This window comes from Clupea harengus, chromosome 12 (assembly GCF_900700415.2).
Source record: "Clupea harengus chromosome 12, Ch_v2.0.2, whole genome shotgun sequence".
NCBI classification, from domain to species: Eukaryota; Metazoa; Chordata; class Actinopteri; order Clupeiformes; family Clupeidae; genus Clupea; species Clupea harengus.
This window is the reverse complement of record NC_045163.1, coordinates 18,577,602-18,596,189: the sequence shown is the minus strand read 5'-3', so window position 1 is coordinate 18,596,189 and position 18,588 is coordinate 18,577,602. Positions and strand designations below refer to the sequence as shown.

General features: G+C 41.6%; 1 protein-coding gene across 1 annotated transcript; it reads left to right on the top strand.

Annotated features, from left to right (window-relative positions):
• The first annotated feature begins 9,628 nt into the window (after positions 1–9,628).
• LOC105902567 (bile salt-activated lipase-like) lies at positions 9,629–16,196 on the top strand. The gene is made up of 11 exons (XM_031577175.1): positions 9,629–9,691; positions 9,945–10,095; positions 10,994–11,113; positions 12,391–12,591; positions 13,250–13,380; positions 13,505–13,612; positions 13,855–13,969; positions 14,401–14,587; positions 14,754–14,957; positions 15,622–15,819; positions 16,016–16,196. The coding sequence occupies exons 1-11, from the start codon at positions 9,629–9,631 to the stop codon at positions 16,194–16,196; spliced, it is 1,659 nt and encodes a 552-aa protein (XP_031433035.1).
• Positions 16,197–18,588: the final 2,392 nt, after the last annotated feature.

Below are 18,588 nucleotides of genomic sequence, written 5' to 3'. Positions count from 1 at the left end.
CAAATGCAGACTAAGTGGCAACTAATATTCTAAGTTACACACACGCAGAAACACAGAAAAGCCATGTTCCTGCTTACACAAGTACATGATTCATATAAGGTCATTAATAATTGTCAAGTTGCCGGAGTTTTAGATTTGTTGCACTTTTCCCCAACTTGAAAAAGGGACTGAATTTTCTACATGGAGATTTAAGTTAACTGGATTCCACTCAAATTGCTGCTGAATAACTGAGTTCCAGGCAGAAGCTACGTTTCCACTCCTCCTTTTCTTCTCTTTTTATTTTCAGATTAGCAGTTTAGGTAGGGTGACCAGACGTCCCGGTTTGACCGGGACAGTCCCGATTTGACCGGGACAGTCCCGATTTTGAGTTGCGTGTCCCGAGTCCCGACAAAAACCTGTCGGGACGCTAAAATGTCCCGGTTTACACCAACCACTATGAAATTGTCCCGGTTGTCAGCGATTACATAGCCGATGTGGTCTTATTATTAGGGTTGGGTACCAAGAACCGGTACCAATATGGAACCGGTTCCAATACAACCGGTACCTACCCGGACCGAAATGCAACGCAGATTTCGGTGCTTCATTTCGGTGCCTGCGCCAATTGAACACGGTCGCTAGGCAGATTCCGTGGGGCACATGTAAAACTGCCCCAGCTCCCAATGTAAACTTTGTCCTGTGTCACTCACGCTCATTGGTGTTTTCATAGCAACAGTCTTATGACGGTGAAGAGCAGGCAGCATTTCACAGAGCAAGCACAAACAGAACTAGCCATCACCCTTTTAACAGAGAAAATACCGAAAGGTAAACGGTCAAAAGTGTGGCTGTATTTCGCACAAAAAGATTCAAACATCGCGACGTGCAGCAAATGCAACAAAACAATTGCGTGAAAAGAGGGGAGACAAGGCAAGAGTCAAAGGCAGATCAGCAACCGAAGACTGAAAAATAAACGGAGATGACAGCTAACCTACGGTAGTCTCTTAAAGGGGCAGTACACATTTTCTCGTACTCAGTGTGTTCAAGTAACAAGATTAAATATAAACAAGATAGAAAAGATAGGTAAACAACTCATAAAATGGTGAAATTTCATGAAATAAATGCAAACAAAATAATACATTTTTGACTCCAAAGGCAAATATGCTCTTATTTTGCAAAAGAAGTTTGAAGCTGTTTTTTGTATTTATTTATATTTATTTAAGTATACTATAAACTGTTGTTTACAGTTAATATAATGTTCATAGTTTGAAGTCAAAAAGTTTGAAGCTGTAGTTTGAAGCCAAGTGTTTTGTATGTTTTTTTATTTATAATATACTTTAAACAGTTAATATATTGTTCAATTTGAAGAAAAAAAATTGCCTTGGGAATAAAAAAAGCCTTTCTTTAATGTGGTCAATCGTCGATTTGTGCTTAAAAAAAAATTAAAGTACCAGTTCAGGCACCGGTATCGTTTTAAAAGTATCGGTTTAGCACCGGTATTGGAAAAAACCCAAACGATACCCATCCCTACTTATTATAGCCCGATCATTAACTAAACCCTTGTAGAAGGACTAATAAAGCGTCTAGCAGTTGATTTGAACAATGTGTGTGTGTGTCAGTCAATCGTAGTGGTCTGTGTCTGCATAATCTGTGCAGCCAGCGTTACAATGTATATTTGTAAACATTGTTGCAAAAGCCTCTTCTATCTGTCTCGTTTTAATTGTCAGGCTATATCCATAGCTAGTCCAGGGCGATGATTATGCAGCGTTCTGCACACACTGCAAAACCCTCATTTTTCTGTAAGCCATGGTGGTAGCGCAGATGTGAAAGATCATGTGAAAACAGCCAAACATAACCCCAGGTGGGTAGAGGCAGGGGTTAGCAGCATAGCCACCTATTTTAGCAATGTTAGCGCTGGAAGTGGTGAGCTCAAGCGGGCTGCTGAGGAGGGGACGTTAGCCAATAAAATGATACTTCAGCAAATTCACTCCTCTAACAAATATACGGAATGAATGTTTCCAAATAGGGTGTGTGTGTTGTTTGGAATAACACTGGTAACACTTTACGCTAAGGGTACAGGATACAATTATCATGAATTCACGCATGAATTCATTGATGTAGTATATGTAATATTATGCATTATGTCATTAATGATTTATGTATTACTGCATTCCTTAATATCCCATGAATCATCAGGAATTGACGTGTTCATTTGTCATTCGTGAACTCATAAATGAACAACACAACTAAAGCATTAGGTACGGCACATCATTATGAATTGTGCTTTAATAAGTATGATCATGATTATTTCTTTTTATGCAAAACAATGTGGTCATCACTGCGCAAATTCTGATTTGAACACAACTTGTGCCTAATAATGTACCCACCTAATGCTTAGTTGATGTGTTGTTCATGCATGAGGTCATGAATTGAGAGGCTATGAACCATGTCATTCTGATGATTCATAAGATATAAAGGAATGTAAAGCACAATAATAATTCATAATTCATGTACCCTTACTGTAAAGTGTCACCATAACTTTAGTTCAAGCCTGTGGCAGCAGTTCAAAATAGTTTGTTTATTGCCATGCAATGAAAAATACCTTTTCACAAACTTTTTCACAAGTTCAGTGGGTACATTTTCCAAAAGAATGCTTTAATTCTGAAAAATAAAGTTGGTCCCACACAAAACTCACTCAATGTCTTTTAATATTTTTTCTTAGATATGTAGGCTACATAGAAAATGCATAAATAATAATAACTGAGATACCCCATTATGTTGTGAACAGTAGGCCTACGTGTGCTGTTGGCAAAATCTATGTCTATGTCTGACCTGGGCACATGTTCAGGATAAAAAGCGTGTGCGTGCACGAGCATTACGGTCGCGCGCAAAGTGTCCCGGTTTTAGGTCTGGGAAATCTGGTCAATATCAGCAATTAGGTAAAAACCTAAAGATCAAGATAAACAGAAACATAGAACACACATAAGTCCCCAGCAATACACAGTAACAGCACACAGGCACTAACATGTGAAAAATGCTTTAAATAATTAACTTGAGTTTGAAATAAACAAAAATACAAAGACCACCACAGCACGGTTATCAGGTGATCTTCACTCCAGTACATCTTCACCAGTATAATGCTCTCTCTAGCTAGCATAAGCTATGCAAACAGCTTAACAGTTCACATTCACATTTGATATTTATTAAAAATACACTTTGAAATGTAGTTAAAACTTTCATAGCTTAAATGTAACAAATCGAAGTGCAAATACATTCTCTCACAATGCTCAGTATGAACAAAATATTTCATTTGGCATTTAATAACTAACTATTTTAATGCCCATTCAAAACGGAACCAGTAGCAGACAGTCGCTATAGTAACGAACTATTTTTAGCACAAGCTACAATGCAGGAGCAGCGGAAGACTCTGATGGAGGTACGATTTGAAACACGATTGAAAAGTTCCTTCTCTTACCGGCTGCCTCTCCAGACTTTGTAGATATTTCAGGTTGGCACAACACTCTGTTCATACAGCGCAAGCAGGTTATTCTCAGCGTTTGCTGTGGCGTTTCGAACAACTCGTACCTGCTTAGCTTAATTTGTAGCCTCTCTCTTTGCGCGTGTATGACGCTGCTGCCTCGCGTGCATGTCGCTGCGTTGATTCAAGGTGAAATTGTCACCTCCCTTCTTCTTTCTGTTTTTTTCCCCCCCCGTGCATCTTCTTTAAAAACCCAAAGTAAAGTTAAGACTCATCTTTGACTTGACAATAATACAAGGCACTTGATTATTATATTATTAAGTCATTAACAGTGTTTGGAAATTATCTCCATAATAATTTAGAGTGACCTTTTGCTTTTATTTATGTGAAGCACATTGTATTGCCATTGTGTAGCATATTTATGTATGTGAAGCACATTGTTGTGTATTTATGTGAAGCACATTGAATTACCACGGTGTATGAATTGTGCTATATAAATAAAATTGCCTTGCCTTGCCATAAGTGATTAGTGCAAGCACAATGGCAGCAGGGGCAAGGAAAAACTCCCTGTTAGTCAGGAAGGAACCTTAAGCAGAAGTCATGGTGTTTTGTCTTTTAGCTACAGTCAGAAATACACTGCTCTCACTGGCCATTACTTTCTGAAGGATACTCAGCTACGATGTACTCAGGAGCAACACCAAATGCTAAAGTGTTTTAGGTGTAATGTTGGTCTAAAGCAATTGCATTTTACTTTGCTTTATTACAGAAAGGTAGAGGTATATTGAAGGTTTTCTACATGAATTTGAAATTGTTATCAGAGTCAAAGTATAGTTACTTTTTGCATAATAGGGGATACAATTCCATAGTACATAGTAGAATTTAGTGAAGGTTTGCCTCTACTCAATATTGGTGTGTTCAGAAGGGTTACATAAAGATCAAGGTAGACTGCTGTTTCTTCCACTGTCGAATCTTCTTGAGGCTTTTGAGGCTTTTTGGGAGGCTATCCTGACTCTAGTTTTTGATTCTGCAGAGAGGGTTATGGTCCTCCTGTGGCATCCAGCGAATTTTGTATTGTTTTGGCGATCATTGGTGACCCCAGAAGCCTCGTCTGAGTCACTTCTGGTGGGACACTTTGACTGTCAGATGTCCCAATTCCCATCTTGAACTTGTCAATCAATCAATCAATCAATCAATCAATCAATTAGTTTATTTGATCAAGAGGGACAGTGTACATTCATGAACATTAAAATGTAAATGCACCCAATTAGAGCCAAAAGGCTCATTTACATTGGCAGTCCCCCAGCCAGAGTGAAAAAGGCTAAAAGGCTTGTGGGTTTAAATGAAAACAAATAGGGTTCCCCCCTCATGTCACACAAGCACATCCACTTCCCTCTGTCCAGTTCAACAAATTCAACTCAATCCAATTTTATTTTGTATAGCACCTAAACAATAAAATTGTCTCAAGGCGTTTTACAGAGCCCAGAGCAGTTCTCACTGTGTGGAAAATCTTATGCATTAGTGTTAAACTGCTGTTTCTTCCACTGTGGAGTCGTGGTAGTTTAAATATTTCAACACAATCTTGGGAGGTTTTCCTGATTCTTCTTTTTGCTTTTTTGGCCTCCAGCAATTACCTTATTGGCCTGAGTCAGGCATGGCGCCCACAAAATGTCATCTTTATCATCTTTGAGGACAAGGAGGTGCCATATGGACCTCTGGAGGCAGCCATGGTCAACTGGAAGAAAGTCAGCATCCATCCCACTGAGAAGGGCCGAAGAAGAGATCCTAAAGGTGTGTGTGTCTATTTTTGTGTTTGAAAGAGAGAGAGGCCGGGTCAAATTGAAATCTTGTGTGATAATTTATTTGTTGTTATGTTTTTTAGTTATTTGTTGGCCTTTGGCATGGAAGTTGTCATACCATTAAATGACTTCATGATGTACTAGTCTTCAAAAATCGAGAGTAGCCATATGGTGAAACCGTTGGCAGTATAGCTTGCATCAGAATTCTGTGAAACTGTGAGATATTGTGCAATGTTTTATTACACTTATCGTCCTCCCCACCTGTTCTCCTCTCTCTCTCTCTGTCTGTCTCTCTCTCTCGCTCTCACTCTACCACAGTTGTTTGAGATCTGGTCCCGCAATGCAGTCAAGGCCAACATGGACGTGCATCCAGAGAAGCTCACGTTGCTTCTGCCCTACGTGGCATATTACATGGTAAGCGTGTGAATGAGCCAGGCCCCTGATAATGATAATTACACAGTACAATCAGTATTTTCCCATGTGCATTTGAATTCTGATGTTTTTTAGAACTTTGTGTGTGTGTGTGTGTGTGTGTGTGTGTGTGTGTGTGTGTGTGTGTGTTTGTCTTTTGTTCAGTTGACTGGTCCTTGGATGAGCTTGTGGGTGAGGTTTGGCTTTGACCCACGGAAGAATCCAGAAGTTTAGATTAACCAAGTACTGGACTTCCGAATCCGCTGTGGGATGAAGCATGGTGAGAGCTCCAAAGTCCAATGATAATCAGTTCTGAGCTAATACAATTTACAAACACAGTATTATGATACACCATCTGGTGAGTGTATAATAATATAATTGTCAGACTTTAATCGCACAAGCGACACACCGCACACTGCAACACACGTGAATACATGGAGGCGACACAGGACACACACACACACACACACACACACACGCAGGCCTGAGGTCGTTTGTGAATTTAGCTTCTGCATTTATCCCATCCCGGACTGTCCTTCCTCCAGGACCCCAGGAGCAGTGGGCAGCTTTTTTTTTTAAGCGCCTGGGGACCAGGTGAGATGAACCGTCTGTCTTGGTCAGGGACCGACGAAGAGTGTTCTGATCTTTTGCATGTTTTTTCTGTTGGGGTTTTTTAGTGGAGGAAACCCCTTGTGAACACTGGGAGAACATGCATCCACTACAAATATTGATACATCGTCTGTATGTTCTGCTTGTCCCCCATAAAGGTTATGGTGCTGGTGATATGCCAGTGAAGGCCAAGATACAATTTGAGAATCACTGCACACGTTTTGCAGCCACGTCTAGGACGTACAGAAAAGACTGACTGAGTGTTCTGAGTGTTCTGAGATGACGTGGCTGTTGTGGTGAATGTAACCATGATCTGTTCTGTTGAAGGTCCCTAGCCTGCCAGCCTGAAAAAAGATCATGGAGGACAGCCCCAGTACCTCACGCAAGCCTTCGCAGCCCGCTACTTATTCAAGGTACACCCCGCATCTCACAGAGGACACACAGAAGTCTTTTGGCTGCAGGGCCGGATTAACAATTGTCTGTGCCCTGGGCAGCAAGGCTCAAGCCCCCCCCCCCGGCCAAACAATCGCAAAGACGCTATCATCAAGATCATATAGCCTACACTTCTATTCTATATGCTTCTGTATGGCTCAGTGGAGGTGTATGTGTGTACAATAGCCTCAGCATAAAGTGCATGCATTCAAAAGACAAAACAGATGCACAACTGTGCATAACTTTACAATGAATCTTTCACAGAACTTGGTGGCTTGATGAGTACTTATTGAATGTTTCAATATGTAGCCAATCAATTATCTGTTGACTGCAACAGTGAAATAAAGCAGACAGCTAGGGAAGCCTTAACTTAAAACCAGAGAACATTTTAAAAATGCAAAAATGTGAAATTATCACTAGCCATGAAGCAGGCAATTAGTGTGTATTGAGTAAAAGTAAACCATCTTGCTACACTGCCTCTCCCCATAGAACGCTCTCCTCCAGCCGCAGCGCTTCAAATCACGTGACTCTTGCTCGCAGTGTCCGTGGCGTAGAGCTGGCAAGCCGCAAGCGGCATTTGTGCAGGCAGCTACTAGACTACCCAAACACTGTTTTTGACGTGATTTAACATAATATTTTGATCGGACGAGTTGCAATAAAGTGCTCACATTAAGGAAAGTAAGGACTGCGTTCATAACGTGATATAACATTTTAGTTGACGATGTCCAGGGCCCCTTAGATGTGCCCAGTTGCCCTAATGGTTAATCCGGCCTTGTTTGGCTGTCTCAACTGACAATATCTTCAGGCTGCTCCCTCTGGCATCTGGATATAAATAGGTTATTATAGGGTAATTGTTTCTCGCTTTGCCTGAGGCTTGGCATGATTGACATGCCATTAGGAATCTGTCTTTCTAAAGATGACCCAGTGGGCCTTTCCTCCATTTTGTAATGATGGCCCAGATGTCTACAGTAGTAACATCGTACAACCCCCCCCCCCGCCCCCTACACTTTGAGAACCCCTGCCTTAGTGGTTCAGTGGAGTACAGGAGCAGTCTCAGGTCCAACTTGTGCAACATTTTATTAAGAATTCTGTCATGTGACAATGTTGAATATGTAGACAGTGGGGGTTAAATAAACAATGGTCAGCAAATGTAGAGGCGAGCCCCTTTTTCTAGAGGAAACCAAGGCTCCTATCAGAGATGTGATGATTGTGTACCAGCACTACCTGCAAGTTTTTCAAGGACCACAGTCACACATTAACCAACAACACAGTCACTGGCAGCTGTTCCAACGAGGATCGGGCTAGAACATACATTGGACAATAGGACCATCTGACCGCATACCTTGAAAGTGTAATAAAGACACAGGAAATACAAAGGATTCACACAGGAAAAGTGGGAGTTTGCACAACAGTCCTTTCTGTCGATGATGACATTCACATTGTCATATACACATTGAGCCTCTGCCATTCTATTAGTCATGTTAGTTTCACAACATGGCCATGACCACACTCTGTCTGACTACCTTGTTTTTATCTCTAGCTGGACTGTACCAAAAGAAGTGGCACCAATCAAAGTGGTAGCAGCCAAGGTGATTATGATGAGGATGAGGAAGATGATCAGGAGTACCAGCCGTCTGATGGCCGTGAGAAAACAAAAACAAAACAAAACAAGGCTGACTTTCAGTCAGTTTTATTGCACAAGCGATTCACTGCAACACACACGTGTTATATATGGCGACACAGGACACACACACACACACACGCAGGCCTGAGGTCGCTGTGAATTCACTCTCTGCTTTTAACCCATCCCGGATCGTCCTTCCTCCAGGACCCTCCAGGAGCAGTGGGCAGCTTCTCAGCGCCCGGGGACCAAGTGAACCGTCCGTCTCAGTCAGGGATGGACAGGAGTGTTCTGATCTTTTTGCATGTTTCTCTGTTGGGGTTCTTAGTGGAGGAAACCCCTTGTGAACACGGGGAGAACATGCAAACTGCACACAGAAAGGCCCGGGAGATAGCCCACCTGAGCACTGAAGGTCTGGGGAGGACCTGCCCCCCAGAGCCAACAGCGCCCCATGCGGGAATTGAACCCATGACCTTCTTGCTGTGAGGCGGCAGTGCAAGCACCTAAGCCACTGAGATGGAAATCGGAATGCTTGACTGCATGTAAATCTGGACCATTGAAGAATACTGTGTTTGTTGGTTTTTTGTTGTTGCTAAAAAATAAATGTTTTTCTTAAAATGTCAAAGTTTCAGTTTGTGTGTATTTATGTAGTACTTGTCAGCACTAACGCAATTAGTTTTTGATAGGTCACATTGGCAGTAGGGTTTGGGTTAGGAGATGATGCTTCAATAGGGCTGGGCCCTAGAGGTGCTCATAGTTTTTAGGAGGTTTGAATTTAGAGGTCCTGCTGATTAAGATGTCAGTGAGTGCCTTGGGACAGTTTTGATGGAAAAATAAATCAAATTGAAAAATGAAAAATACATCATGGCAAATAAATGAAAGACTCCTACTTGTTTCAGTGTACCAAGGTCCTTTTATGTCACCCCCTGTCTCCATGCCCTTGCTTAAAGATAAAAAGCAACTAATAATTACTGGACTAAACCTTCTGGTAATGAATCTGGAGTTCAGAATATTAAATTAGACAACATGTGAATTTATTGCTCAATTGAGGATTATTATAATGCAAATCTCCATTGGAAAAGGGCCCATTCACTTGGCAACACTTGACCACAGACAACCCGTCCACATGTAGTGTGTTTTTTTTAACCCTCCGAGAGAGAGAGGTACAGATTCACGTGTTAGTTAAAGGTTAGCGTGTGATTATGCAACGCTGGCTAAAGCACACTGCGATAGGGAGAGGGGATCTCAGGGGTATAAATGGCCTGAGAAAAAGCCCCTTGGTCCTATAGGTGTTGCTGATAGTTCACCATGGCCATGCTGGGACTTATGTTGGTCGCGGCCCTTTGTCTGGGCTCTGCCTCTGCAGCTTCTGTGAGCCTTATTGACTTTGGTTGACTTTGGTTAATAAATGTTTTAACCATTAAACAGATGATCATGTATACAATGTATGGCATGTTGTGTTCACTGTATAATTGTGTTCTAGACATTACAAAGTCATTAGAAACCTTAGAGTTACTATTGTAACAAGTGTAACATTAATGGTTCACCAGTTCCATTTCCTTTTTGTTGATTTACATATAGATCTTCAGGATCTGAGCTACTTTGTTGTGTTTTTTTTTTGCAGTTGGGAGCTGTGTTGACTGAAGGCGGTATGGTCTCGGGAGACAACTATGCTGTTTCCGGACTCTTCCGCTACATGGACGTCTTCAAAGGAATCCCCTTCGCCGCTCCTCCTGGTCGCTTCGAGAAGCCCAAACCCCACCCTGGCTGGGATGGTGGGTGACCCATCTGATAAGTGTCGCTAAGATTTACTTATGGGAAGCATGATTTAGTAAAACTGCATGGTCAGTGTGGTAACACTTGATTCTTGATTAAACTGTCATTAGTCATCGATACAGTCAATATGCAACGACTGAATGTATGCAAAGGTACTGTTATTGATTCCATGACACATTGATGAAAGTGGACATCATTTATCAGGACGGTTTATGGCAGTAAACAGCATTTTCATTGGCATGTTTATGATATGGTTATGTTGGTTATGGTTATGAGGGTTCTCATAAAAAGGTGTCATTGGTGATTATTTTAAAGTGAGACACAAACATAAATAGCTTCCAAAGCAGCATTATAACTAATGCAGGGCTCTGAAAGATAAGGATATTTTATTAAAAAGGCAATGTGAACATCAGGAAAGAACAACTATTTTAAAGCTGGTGATTTAGGGGCCGTGCTCTCCTATTCGTCCTTTTTTGCACGCCTCCAATTATGCACATTTCAGTTAAGGATATTCTCCTCTATGCACTTCGAAAACACCCACAGCGCCTCGGAAGCGAGTAGCTGGAAAGCGAGTAGCTGGAAAGCGGTAGAAAATGCCTAGATGAGGTTTACATAGGAAATGCCCGAATTTAGGGGTTTTAGGGGGGTTTCTCTGCCTGAAGTGCGTCAAGAGTAGAATACCTGTAGACTGTAAAGTGGGTAGCAGTGCGGTTTTTCTTTTCTTTCTTTTCTTTCTTTTACTTAAGGGCATGGGAGAATGCGGCCTATACTTATTTGCATAGGCTACTACTATAAAAGTGACACAACTTTGGACAATATCCTAAAAACGCAATAGCAATATTACTCACAGACATTGATGTGCAGCTGCAATAGTCATATTTCTTTTCCTGTCCACAGGTATTCTGAAAGCCAAAGATTTCAGTAATAGATGCCTGCAGCTCAACCTCCTCCAGACAGACACCCGCGGTAATGAGGACTGTCTCTACCTCAACGTCTGGGTACCTCAGGGACGTAAAGGTAGCTTACTCAACAAATTTTCACACACACACACACACAGACACACACACATACACACACACACACACACACACACACACACACACACACACACACACACACAAGAACCCGTTGCCTAACCCTAAACACCACTACCACATAGGCTAGCACTTAACATATGCTTTACTGCTGGCAAAAACAAGGTCATGGCTTAGGCATCCTGGGTGTTCACACTCGATACAATACATCTACACAGGGGTGTACGTGGAAAGCGTACGCTGATTTGATTTTACTTTGGATTTACTAAACCTTGCGCATGTAATTGCCCTCTAACTGTAACTTGCCGCGCCCGCAACTGAATGGTATCATTCCATTGAATCATATAACCAGTAGTAGTCCAGGGTATACGCAGGTATACGGAGTATACCCACTTATTTTTCAGTCAGCATTGCGTATACCCACTTCTCAAAACAGGGCGTTTATCCTGTGCTGTATGGGCTGCTTAAAAAAATTGCAAAATTAAGAGTATACCCACTTCTCCAGGGACCACTACACCACTGCATATAACCGCCTACATTTAAAGGCATCAATAATGTATAGATCAGGAAATAGATATACACGCTAATAAGGTGGCATCAAACAGAGAGCCAATACAGGTCAGTAATTCTACACCACTCAAAAACAAAAATACTATTTGTTCAGCTATAAGTAACGAATTCAAGTGTAGCAGGCATCTACATGTAGGGAAGTGGATGAGGTGAGAAAGCGATGGCAAGACATAGAAAGGCAAATATGGTACAAATGAGCAAACTGGTGCTCAGAATACTGATTCCATTGTTTGTTGAGGTTTCTCCAATCTGCATTACACCAGCTTTGAAAAGTTCCTCGCAGTTTTACATACAACGGAATACGTAATCAGTCACTCCTTGCTTCTCTTTCCACCATTTTGAACCCAAATGCCCACTTTTCCCACGGCCCTCCCATGGATGCATATGTTAAAATCAAAAATGCACAACTTGTCTTTGTGTTCTTGCAGCTGGAAGAATGCAGTTTTTATCATGTGGGGTTTGTTCGTACATTTAGCCGCACGTTGGACGATGTTTATTTCAAACACTATGGTGTGTACTTATTACATGATTACAAAGCTCCACGTTTTGTCCACACAGCTGCAGGAAACATTTTTTGTTATTCAATATCATATACTAGTACATTTCAGATTATTCCAACAGTAAACCAAACAACCAACATGTAAAATGTATTGTTCTGTAAAATAGCAACTAACATCTCATCTCCTGCAGAGGTTTCTTACAACCTCCCTGTCATGATCTGGATCTATGGGGGTGGCTTCATTGTCGGTGGTTCGATGGGGGGTAACATCCTGAACAACTACCTGTACGATGGAGAGGAGATCGCCAACAGAGGCAACGTCATTGTTGTGACACTGAACTACCGTGTCGGCGCTATGGGCTTCCTCAGCACTGGAGACGACGGCCTCCCTGGTAAACAGGCATCAGTGCAAGCTCTTTAGGAGCCAAGAGAATCTGTAGTCACTCACTGTAGTTCAGGGCAAGCTCTTTAGGAGCCAAGAGAATCTGTAGTCACTCACTGTAGGTACTGAGATGAATTGAATGGAATAGAATTGAACTGAGTAGAATTAACTTGAACTGAAATTGATCTGAATTTGGATTTAGTGGTTTCCAAACTGTGGGGCTGGAATTTCAGCAAGGGGGGTGCGAGTTGAGGGTGAAAAAACAACTAGAAAACAGCTACAGGTCAAACTTTGTATGCCATTGCTCGTAGAGCATAGTTGCCTATGACTAACCTATTAGGTGAAGGGTTTATAGCCTACTTTGTACTTATATAATATGGCCAAGGCCTACTATTTAGCCTATATCTTAGAAAGGATAGTGACCCTAATTATTAATAGAATGAACATGCACCTAACATAAACATTCTATCCACTGATCACCTAATGATTAATTTAAATGTTTAAAATGGAAATGGGGGCGGCACACACTCTTTTTCATTGTCAAAGGGGGGCCTGCCACGAAAAGTTTGGAAACCACTGGATTAAACTAAAAAGAAGACAATTATATATAGGTTGGTACATCTGAAGTGGAATTCATACTGACCTGGAGTGATCAATATCGCTTACAGGTAACTACGGATTGTGGGATCAGCATGCTGGTATTGCCTGGGTGCACAGGAACATCCGTGCTTTTGGTGGAGATCCCGACAACATCACCGTCTTCGGAGAATCTGCTGGAGCCGTCAGTGTCAACCTCCAGGTAGAAATTTCTCTCTCTCTCTCTCTCTCAAAGTAGCACTGTGGTGTTCTGTAAGGAGCTACCACTGGCCATACCCAGTTACAGCACACATTTATAGTGCTACCCCCCTCTTGGTTCTTCACAGCTCATCTCTCCCAAGAACAAGGGGCTCATCCGCAGAGGCATCTCCCAGAGTGGTGTGGCCCTCTGCTCCTGGGCTATCAACAGGAACCCCAGAGAACTTGCTGAGCTGGTAAACATGTTATCTTCAGTCAGACGCCATCTCTTACATGCATTAACACACTCATACCTGTAGTTTGGGCCACAGTGAGGCTTGTGGCCTACGTAATGCATAGTTGCAAAGAGGAATTGGTCTGATTCCCAAAGTTGAGTGTTCATGCGACATATGTTGTTCTAGTGGTACCAGACTGTTGACAGGAGACATTCAGTCATTCCTCTCTTCGTCACTATTTTAATGGGACCGATCCTTCACAGATTGCCACAAAGGTGCGCTGTCCAACTGATGATAAGATGACGGCTTGTCTGAAGATGACTGATCCTGTTACTCTGACTCTTGCTGGATCTTTGAATATGGATGGGTCTGCAGATGGTGAGTTGGGACTGTGGGTCCCTTTTTGAATGATTTAAACAGGTTTGGTTTAGGTTTTTAGTCATTTAAAACTAACAATAATGAATGAATGATTATCTACACAGTGAGAACTGTGTTCTGTTTAAGGGATTTTGTCGTACAGACGTTGTGCAGTGACTGACAATAACTGATCGTGAATAACAAAGGTGTATCATTTGTGTTTGTGTGGGGCGAGGGGGGGGGGGGGGAGTCCTGTTCTCTTTATGCTACCTTCTGATTGGATGTCCCTCCCTCAGCTACAGTTGTCAAAAACTGTGTGTCCAGTTTAAAGGAATTTCTAGTGCAGACATTGTGCAGTGACTGACATTGACTGGGTGTGTGTACGGTGGGGGGCGGGGTCCTTCTTCCTTTCTTCGTTGCTGCTACCTTCTGATTGCTCCCATTGTCCTCAGCTCCCATTGTCAACAACCTGGTTCTCTCTCCTGTCATCGATGGCGACTTCCTGCCTGACGAGCCTGCCAACCTGTTTGTAAACGCTGCAGAGATGGATTACATTATTGGTGCCAATGACATGGATGGTCACCTCTTCGCTGGTATAGATGTGCCCTCCCTCAACCAGCCTATTCAGCATACACCCCTGTAAGTGGCTGGCTACTGTCTTAACACAATGTTTTACCTTGTGTATACTCATGAAACATACCCATGCAGATTGTTAAACTAAACTCACTGCTGTTAGCTCAGACCTGACAACCTATAATTATTCTTTTACTTCAACATCTCATTCTCACTCCTTCTTTCATCTTAGTGAGGATTTAAAGACCCTCTTGGCTGCTCTCACCAAAGAGAAGGGACCACAAGCTGCTGAACTGGCCTTTGGAGAGTACTCCCACACTTGGGGGAAAAAGCCTACCAAGGAGGAAATAAAGAGGGCCGTTGTGGAGGCGGAGACCGACTACATCTTTCTGGTGCCCACCCAGGCCGCTCTCTACCAGCACAACAGTGTTGCCACGTAAGGCTCCCTGATGGAGACTCAGTTTATGGGTGAAACAGTTAAAGCCCAGGCATCAAAGGGTTTCACTTGCAAGGCACACAGACACACACACAAAATCACTCAAACATGACCACTTTGTCTTGCTATGGGAATAATATCTTAGGCATGCATAACCTGACAAGTTAAAGGTACAGTGTAGTTTTTAATGGCATCTAGTGGTGAGGTAGCTGAATTGCAACCAGTTGAATACCCTTCCCTTTACAAGCATGTGTGAGTAAGGCAAGCAAGGTGGCCGTCAAATGCTATTAAACACGAAAAGCCTCATCTCGAGCCAGTGATTTTGGTTTGTCTGTTCTGGACTAATCTAGAAACATGGCAGCGCAACGTGGCGGATTCTGTGGACGAGGACCCCCTCCCTATATAGACAGAAAGAGCTCATTCTAAGCTAACAAAAACACAATTCGTATGTACAGGTTATTATACACTAATTAAAACTATCTTTCATTTCTTCTACTAATCGATGCCACTAAAAACTACACACTGAACCTTTAAAGGCAGCATGACTGATTTTAAACTACATAATATTCTGTGAAATTCTTCTCACATCTAGAAGCAATACATATATAGTATGGACAAAAAGGAACATTCTGGACTCATTACTCTCCCCCTCCTCTCTCCTCAGGACCGGCCGTACCTACTCCTACCTGTTCTCTCAGGCCTCTAGAAATCCCACGTTCCCCAGCTGGATGGGGGCTGACCACGCTGACGACTTGCAGTTTGTCTTTGGCAAGCCCTTCAACAGCCCTCTGGGATACTGGCCCAAGCACCGTGATGTCTCTGGATACATGATCGCCTACTGGACCAACTTTGCTAAGACAGGGTATAGTAGAGAGATAAATACCCCAATATGTAATTTACATTCAAACTGTGATCATAGAATGAGACAGTAATGGACAAAGACAAACTTTTTTTGTAACTGAATTATGTACATATTTTAAATCTAAATTCAATCAAGATAATGAGAAATGCTAAAGTTCCATTTAATGTTTTTTCTCTCTCTACTCCCTCATCAACAGAAACCCTAACGAAGGTGAGTCTAAGGTTCCTGTCACCTGGCCTGCATTTAACAAAGAGACCCACAAGTATGTGGATATCGACCACAGGATGGGCAGAAACTCTGTCAAGCAGAAGATGAGGATGCGGTTTGTCTACTACTGGACCAACATTTACGCCAGCTTGCCCACCATCTCTGAGTAGACCAGCCTAGAGTTACATAGAGTCATTATGTCACTTCTATGGTCTAAACATCCTCAACTCTGATAGTTACATGAGTTTAATCAAAGTTCAACTCAAAAGCACATCAACTCACTGGTCACCATGCTATTGAAGACAATGAAACAGATTAATGCAATCAAAACACGTATAACTTTTACCGGTAGTTGTGCTTTTATGCCTTTGCACAAGACTCCAAAATATTCTTGGGAGTAAAATGTAGACTGGCCATTCACCCATTTACCATTAGATGTTCTTAACCTGGTAGGACAGACAGCTATAATAAATACTGTCTCACCAAACCCACAATGTGCTGTACGAGGCGTATCAGATATATAGACCGATACTTCCTCTTGATTTTCAACTAAAAATGTCGCTGTGACCCCCTGGGTTCTGCAGTCATCCATTAAAGTCTACATGGTTCAATTGTATTGATTATGCATCAAAATGTGTTTCTCTGCCTGATCAATTCCTTAGCTTGCCTTGTATTGTACACATCTCAGTCCTACTGTGTTAGAGATTGTGAATGGTACTGCACTCTCAGTAGTGGCCTGGAGTCTGCTTTACAGTTTGAATATGACATTGCACGTCATGATGTCGTCACATAGGTTCACCCACTCTTCTCACATGACCACACCTTAACTCTATCGTGCTGTTCTCTTTGACTATGGTAGAATTGTGCGATCATAGTAGTGTTCCTACTCTAGCTTAATCTAATGCTATCTGCCGAATTCCATCTGTGAGTTGCCGTACCAGTCCCATAATATTGATTGGCATATTTGCTGGAAAAAGCAGGACTTTAATTTTGAATACCATTTGCCAAGCTGAGTTTTGGAGGACTTGAATCACTTATTAAACTGGCACTGCAGCTTATTAGGGCAGATCTCAGAGCTCTTTAACCCAGATGGAAGTTAGATGAGGACATACACAATATTTGTAATTAATCTAATTTCATTCAACCTCAAAACTGAACAATGAATTACAGGCACAGGTAAATACTGGTGCTAACATGAACACAATAGTAATTTTCAAGCACAAAGGGTTCCTGTGTCTGTCAGTGGCCTGTAGGATTGAGTGGATATCCTGTAAGGATATGTGGCTTCTGCTGTGTTAACTAAAGCAGTCGTTGTCAAAAGCAGTTTTTAAAGTAGCAGCCCTATCATTCCACCCTTGCAAATGACTACACCACACTTTAAGGTATTTTTAAACATCTTGTAGAGATGAAGAGAATGTTTCTCTGGATCTGTTAGCACGTCCAGACTCCTGGTTCACCATACACTGGGATGTAATGTACTTACCTTTTGGAGCCAGCTGCAATACACCAAAACACCACTAGAGAGCGATAAATGCCTGCAATGTAAGAAGCCATTTGGCTCCTCTGTATGAGGAGAGGGGGTGTGGATGCCATTGACCCTGCTGTTTCTAACTTTTTGGCACTAGTTTTCATGTCATCATTATCATTCACATAGCTTCTGCCACAGTAGTGGATACAAAAGACAAAAAGAAGATTTATGTTTTTGGCAGTTCATCTGAAATCTTTAGTTATTTCCTACCAAGTTGTTTCAGTGCATTTGGAAAAGAAAATAGTGGATGGCAGGGTTCCTTAAATTCACATATACAAAAAAAGTTAATGTCATATGGTCATTATAAATGTTTCACATATATGTCAAAGGTTGGAACATATATCATATGGGCCATTCTACCGAATTGGTGCAAAGTGTGGTCCCACAACAAGAAAAACTATTTACAAAACATTTAAGTATTCAGACATAGATATTTACTAAGAACATGTTATGGTCTATTTAAACCCAAGACATTAAATGAGATAGGGATAAGCTAAATATATACAAAATCATCATTTATAGGGTACTTTCTATTGGGAAGTAGCTGTCCCCAACCCTGACATCTAAATTTCAGTTATCAAAAATAACACTTTTTACATTTTTGTAAGGTTGAGAGAATACCGACAAAGAGTGAGGAATGACCCAGTGAAACACCAAGAATATTTAAAGGAAGGAAAAAGAAAGAAATAAGAAACAAAAGGAAGAAGGAAAGTTGAAATGTATCAGTGATTTATCCAACAGGGATCAAAAGAAGGTCAGAAAATCATGGAGGAAAAGACAGCAAAAGCACAAAACATTTGTGTTTTTAATATTCCCAACCTAAAGCATGGTATGAGTTAAGATTAAGCAATAAGGTTGAGGAAATATGATACAACCTTGCAAACAAAATACTGTGGTCACTACCGAAACAGTGCTGTCACTACCGAAACAGTGCAGTCACTACCGAAACACTGGATGTTTTGTAAAAAATAAAGTATATTGAGTTATCAACTAAAATGTTATCATACTGATTGGTTTAATGTATGTTCAATTTC

What these genes read in the sequence shown, in the direction of transcription:
- LOC105902567 (XM_031577175.1), top strand. Translation starts at nt 9,629, where the DNA reads ATGGCCATGCTGGGACTTATGTTGGTCGCGGCCCTTTGTCTGGGCTCT. An exon ending in GCTCTGCCTCTGCAGCTTCT is followed by an intron (nt 9,692 to 9,944) that starts GTGAGCCTTATT and finishes TTTTTTTTGCAG; the next exon opens with TTGGGAGCTGTGTTGACTGA. An exon ending in ACCCCACCCTGGCTGGGATG is followed by an intron (nt 10,096 to 10,993) that starts GTGGGTGACCCA and finishes TCCTGTCCACAG; the next exon opens with GTATTCTGAAAGCCAAAGAT.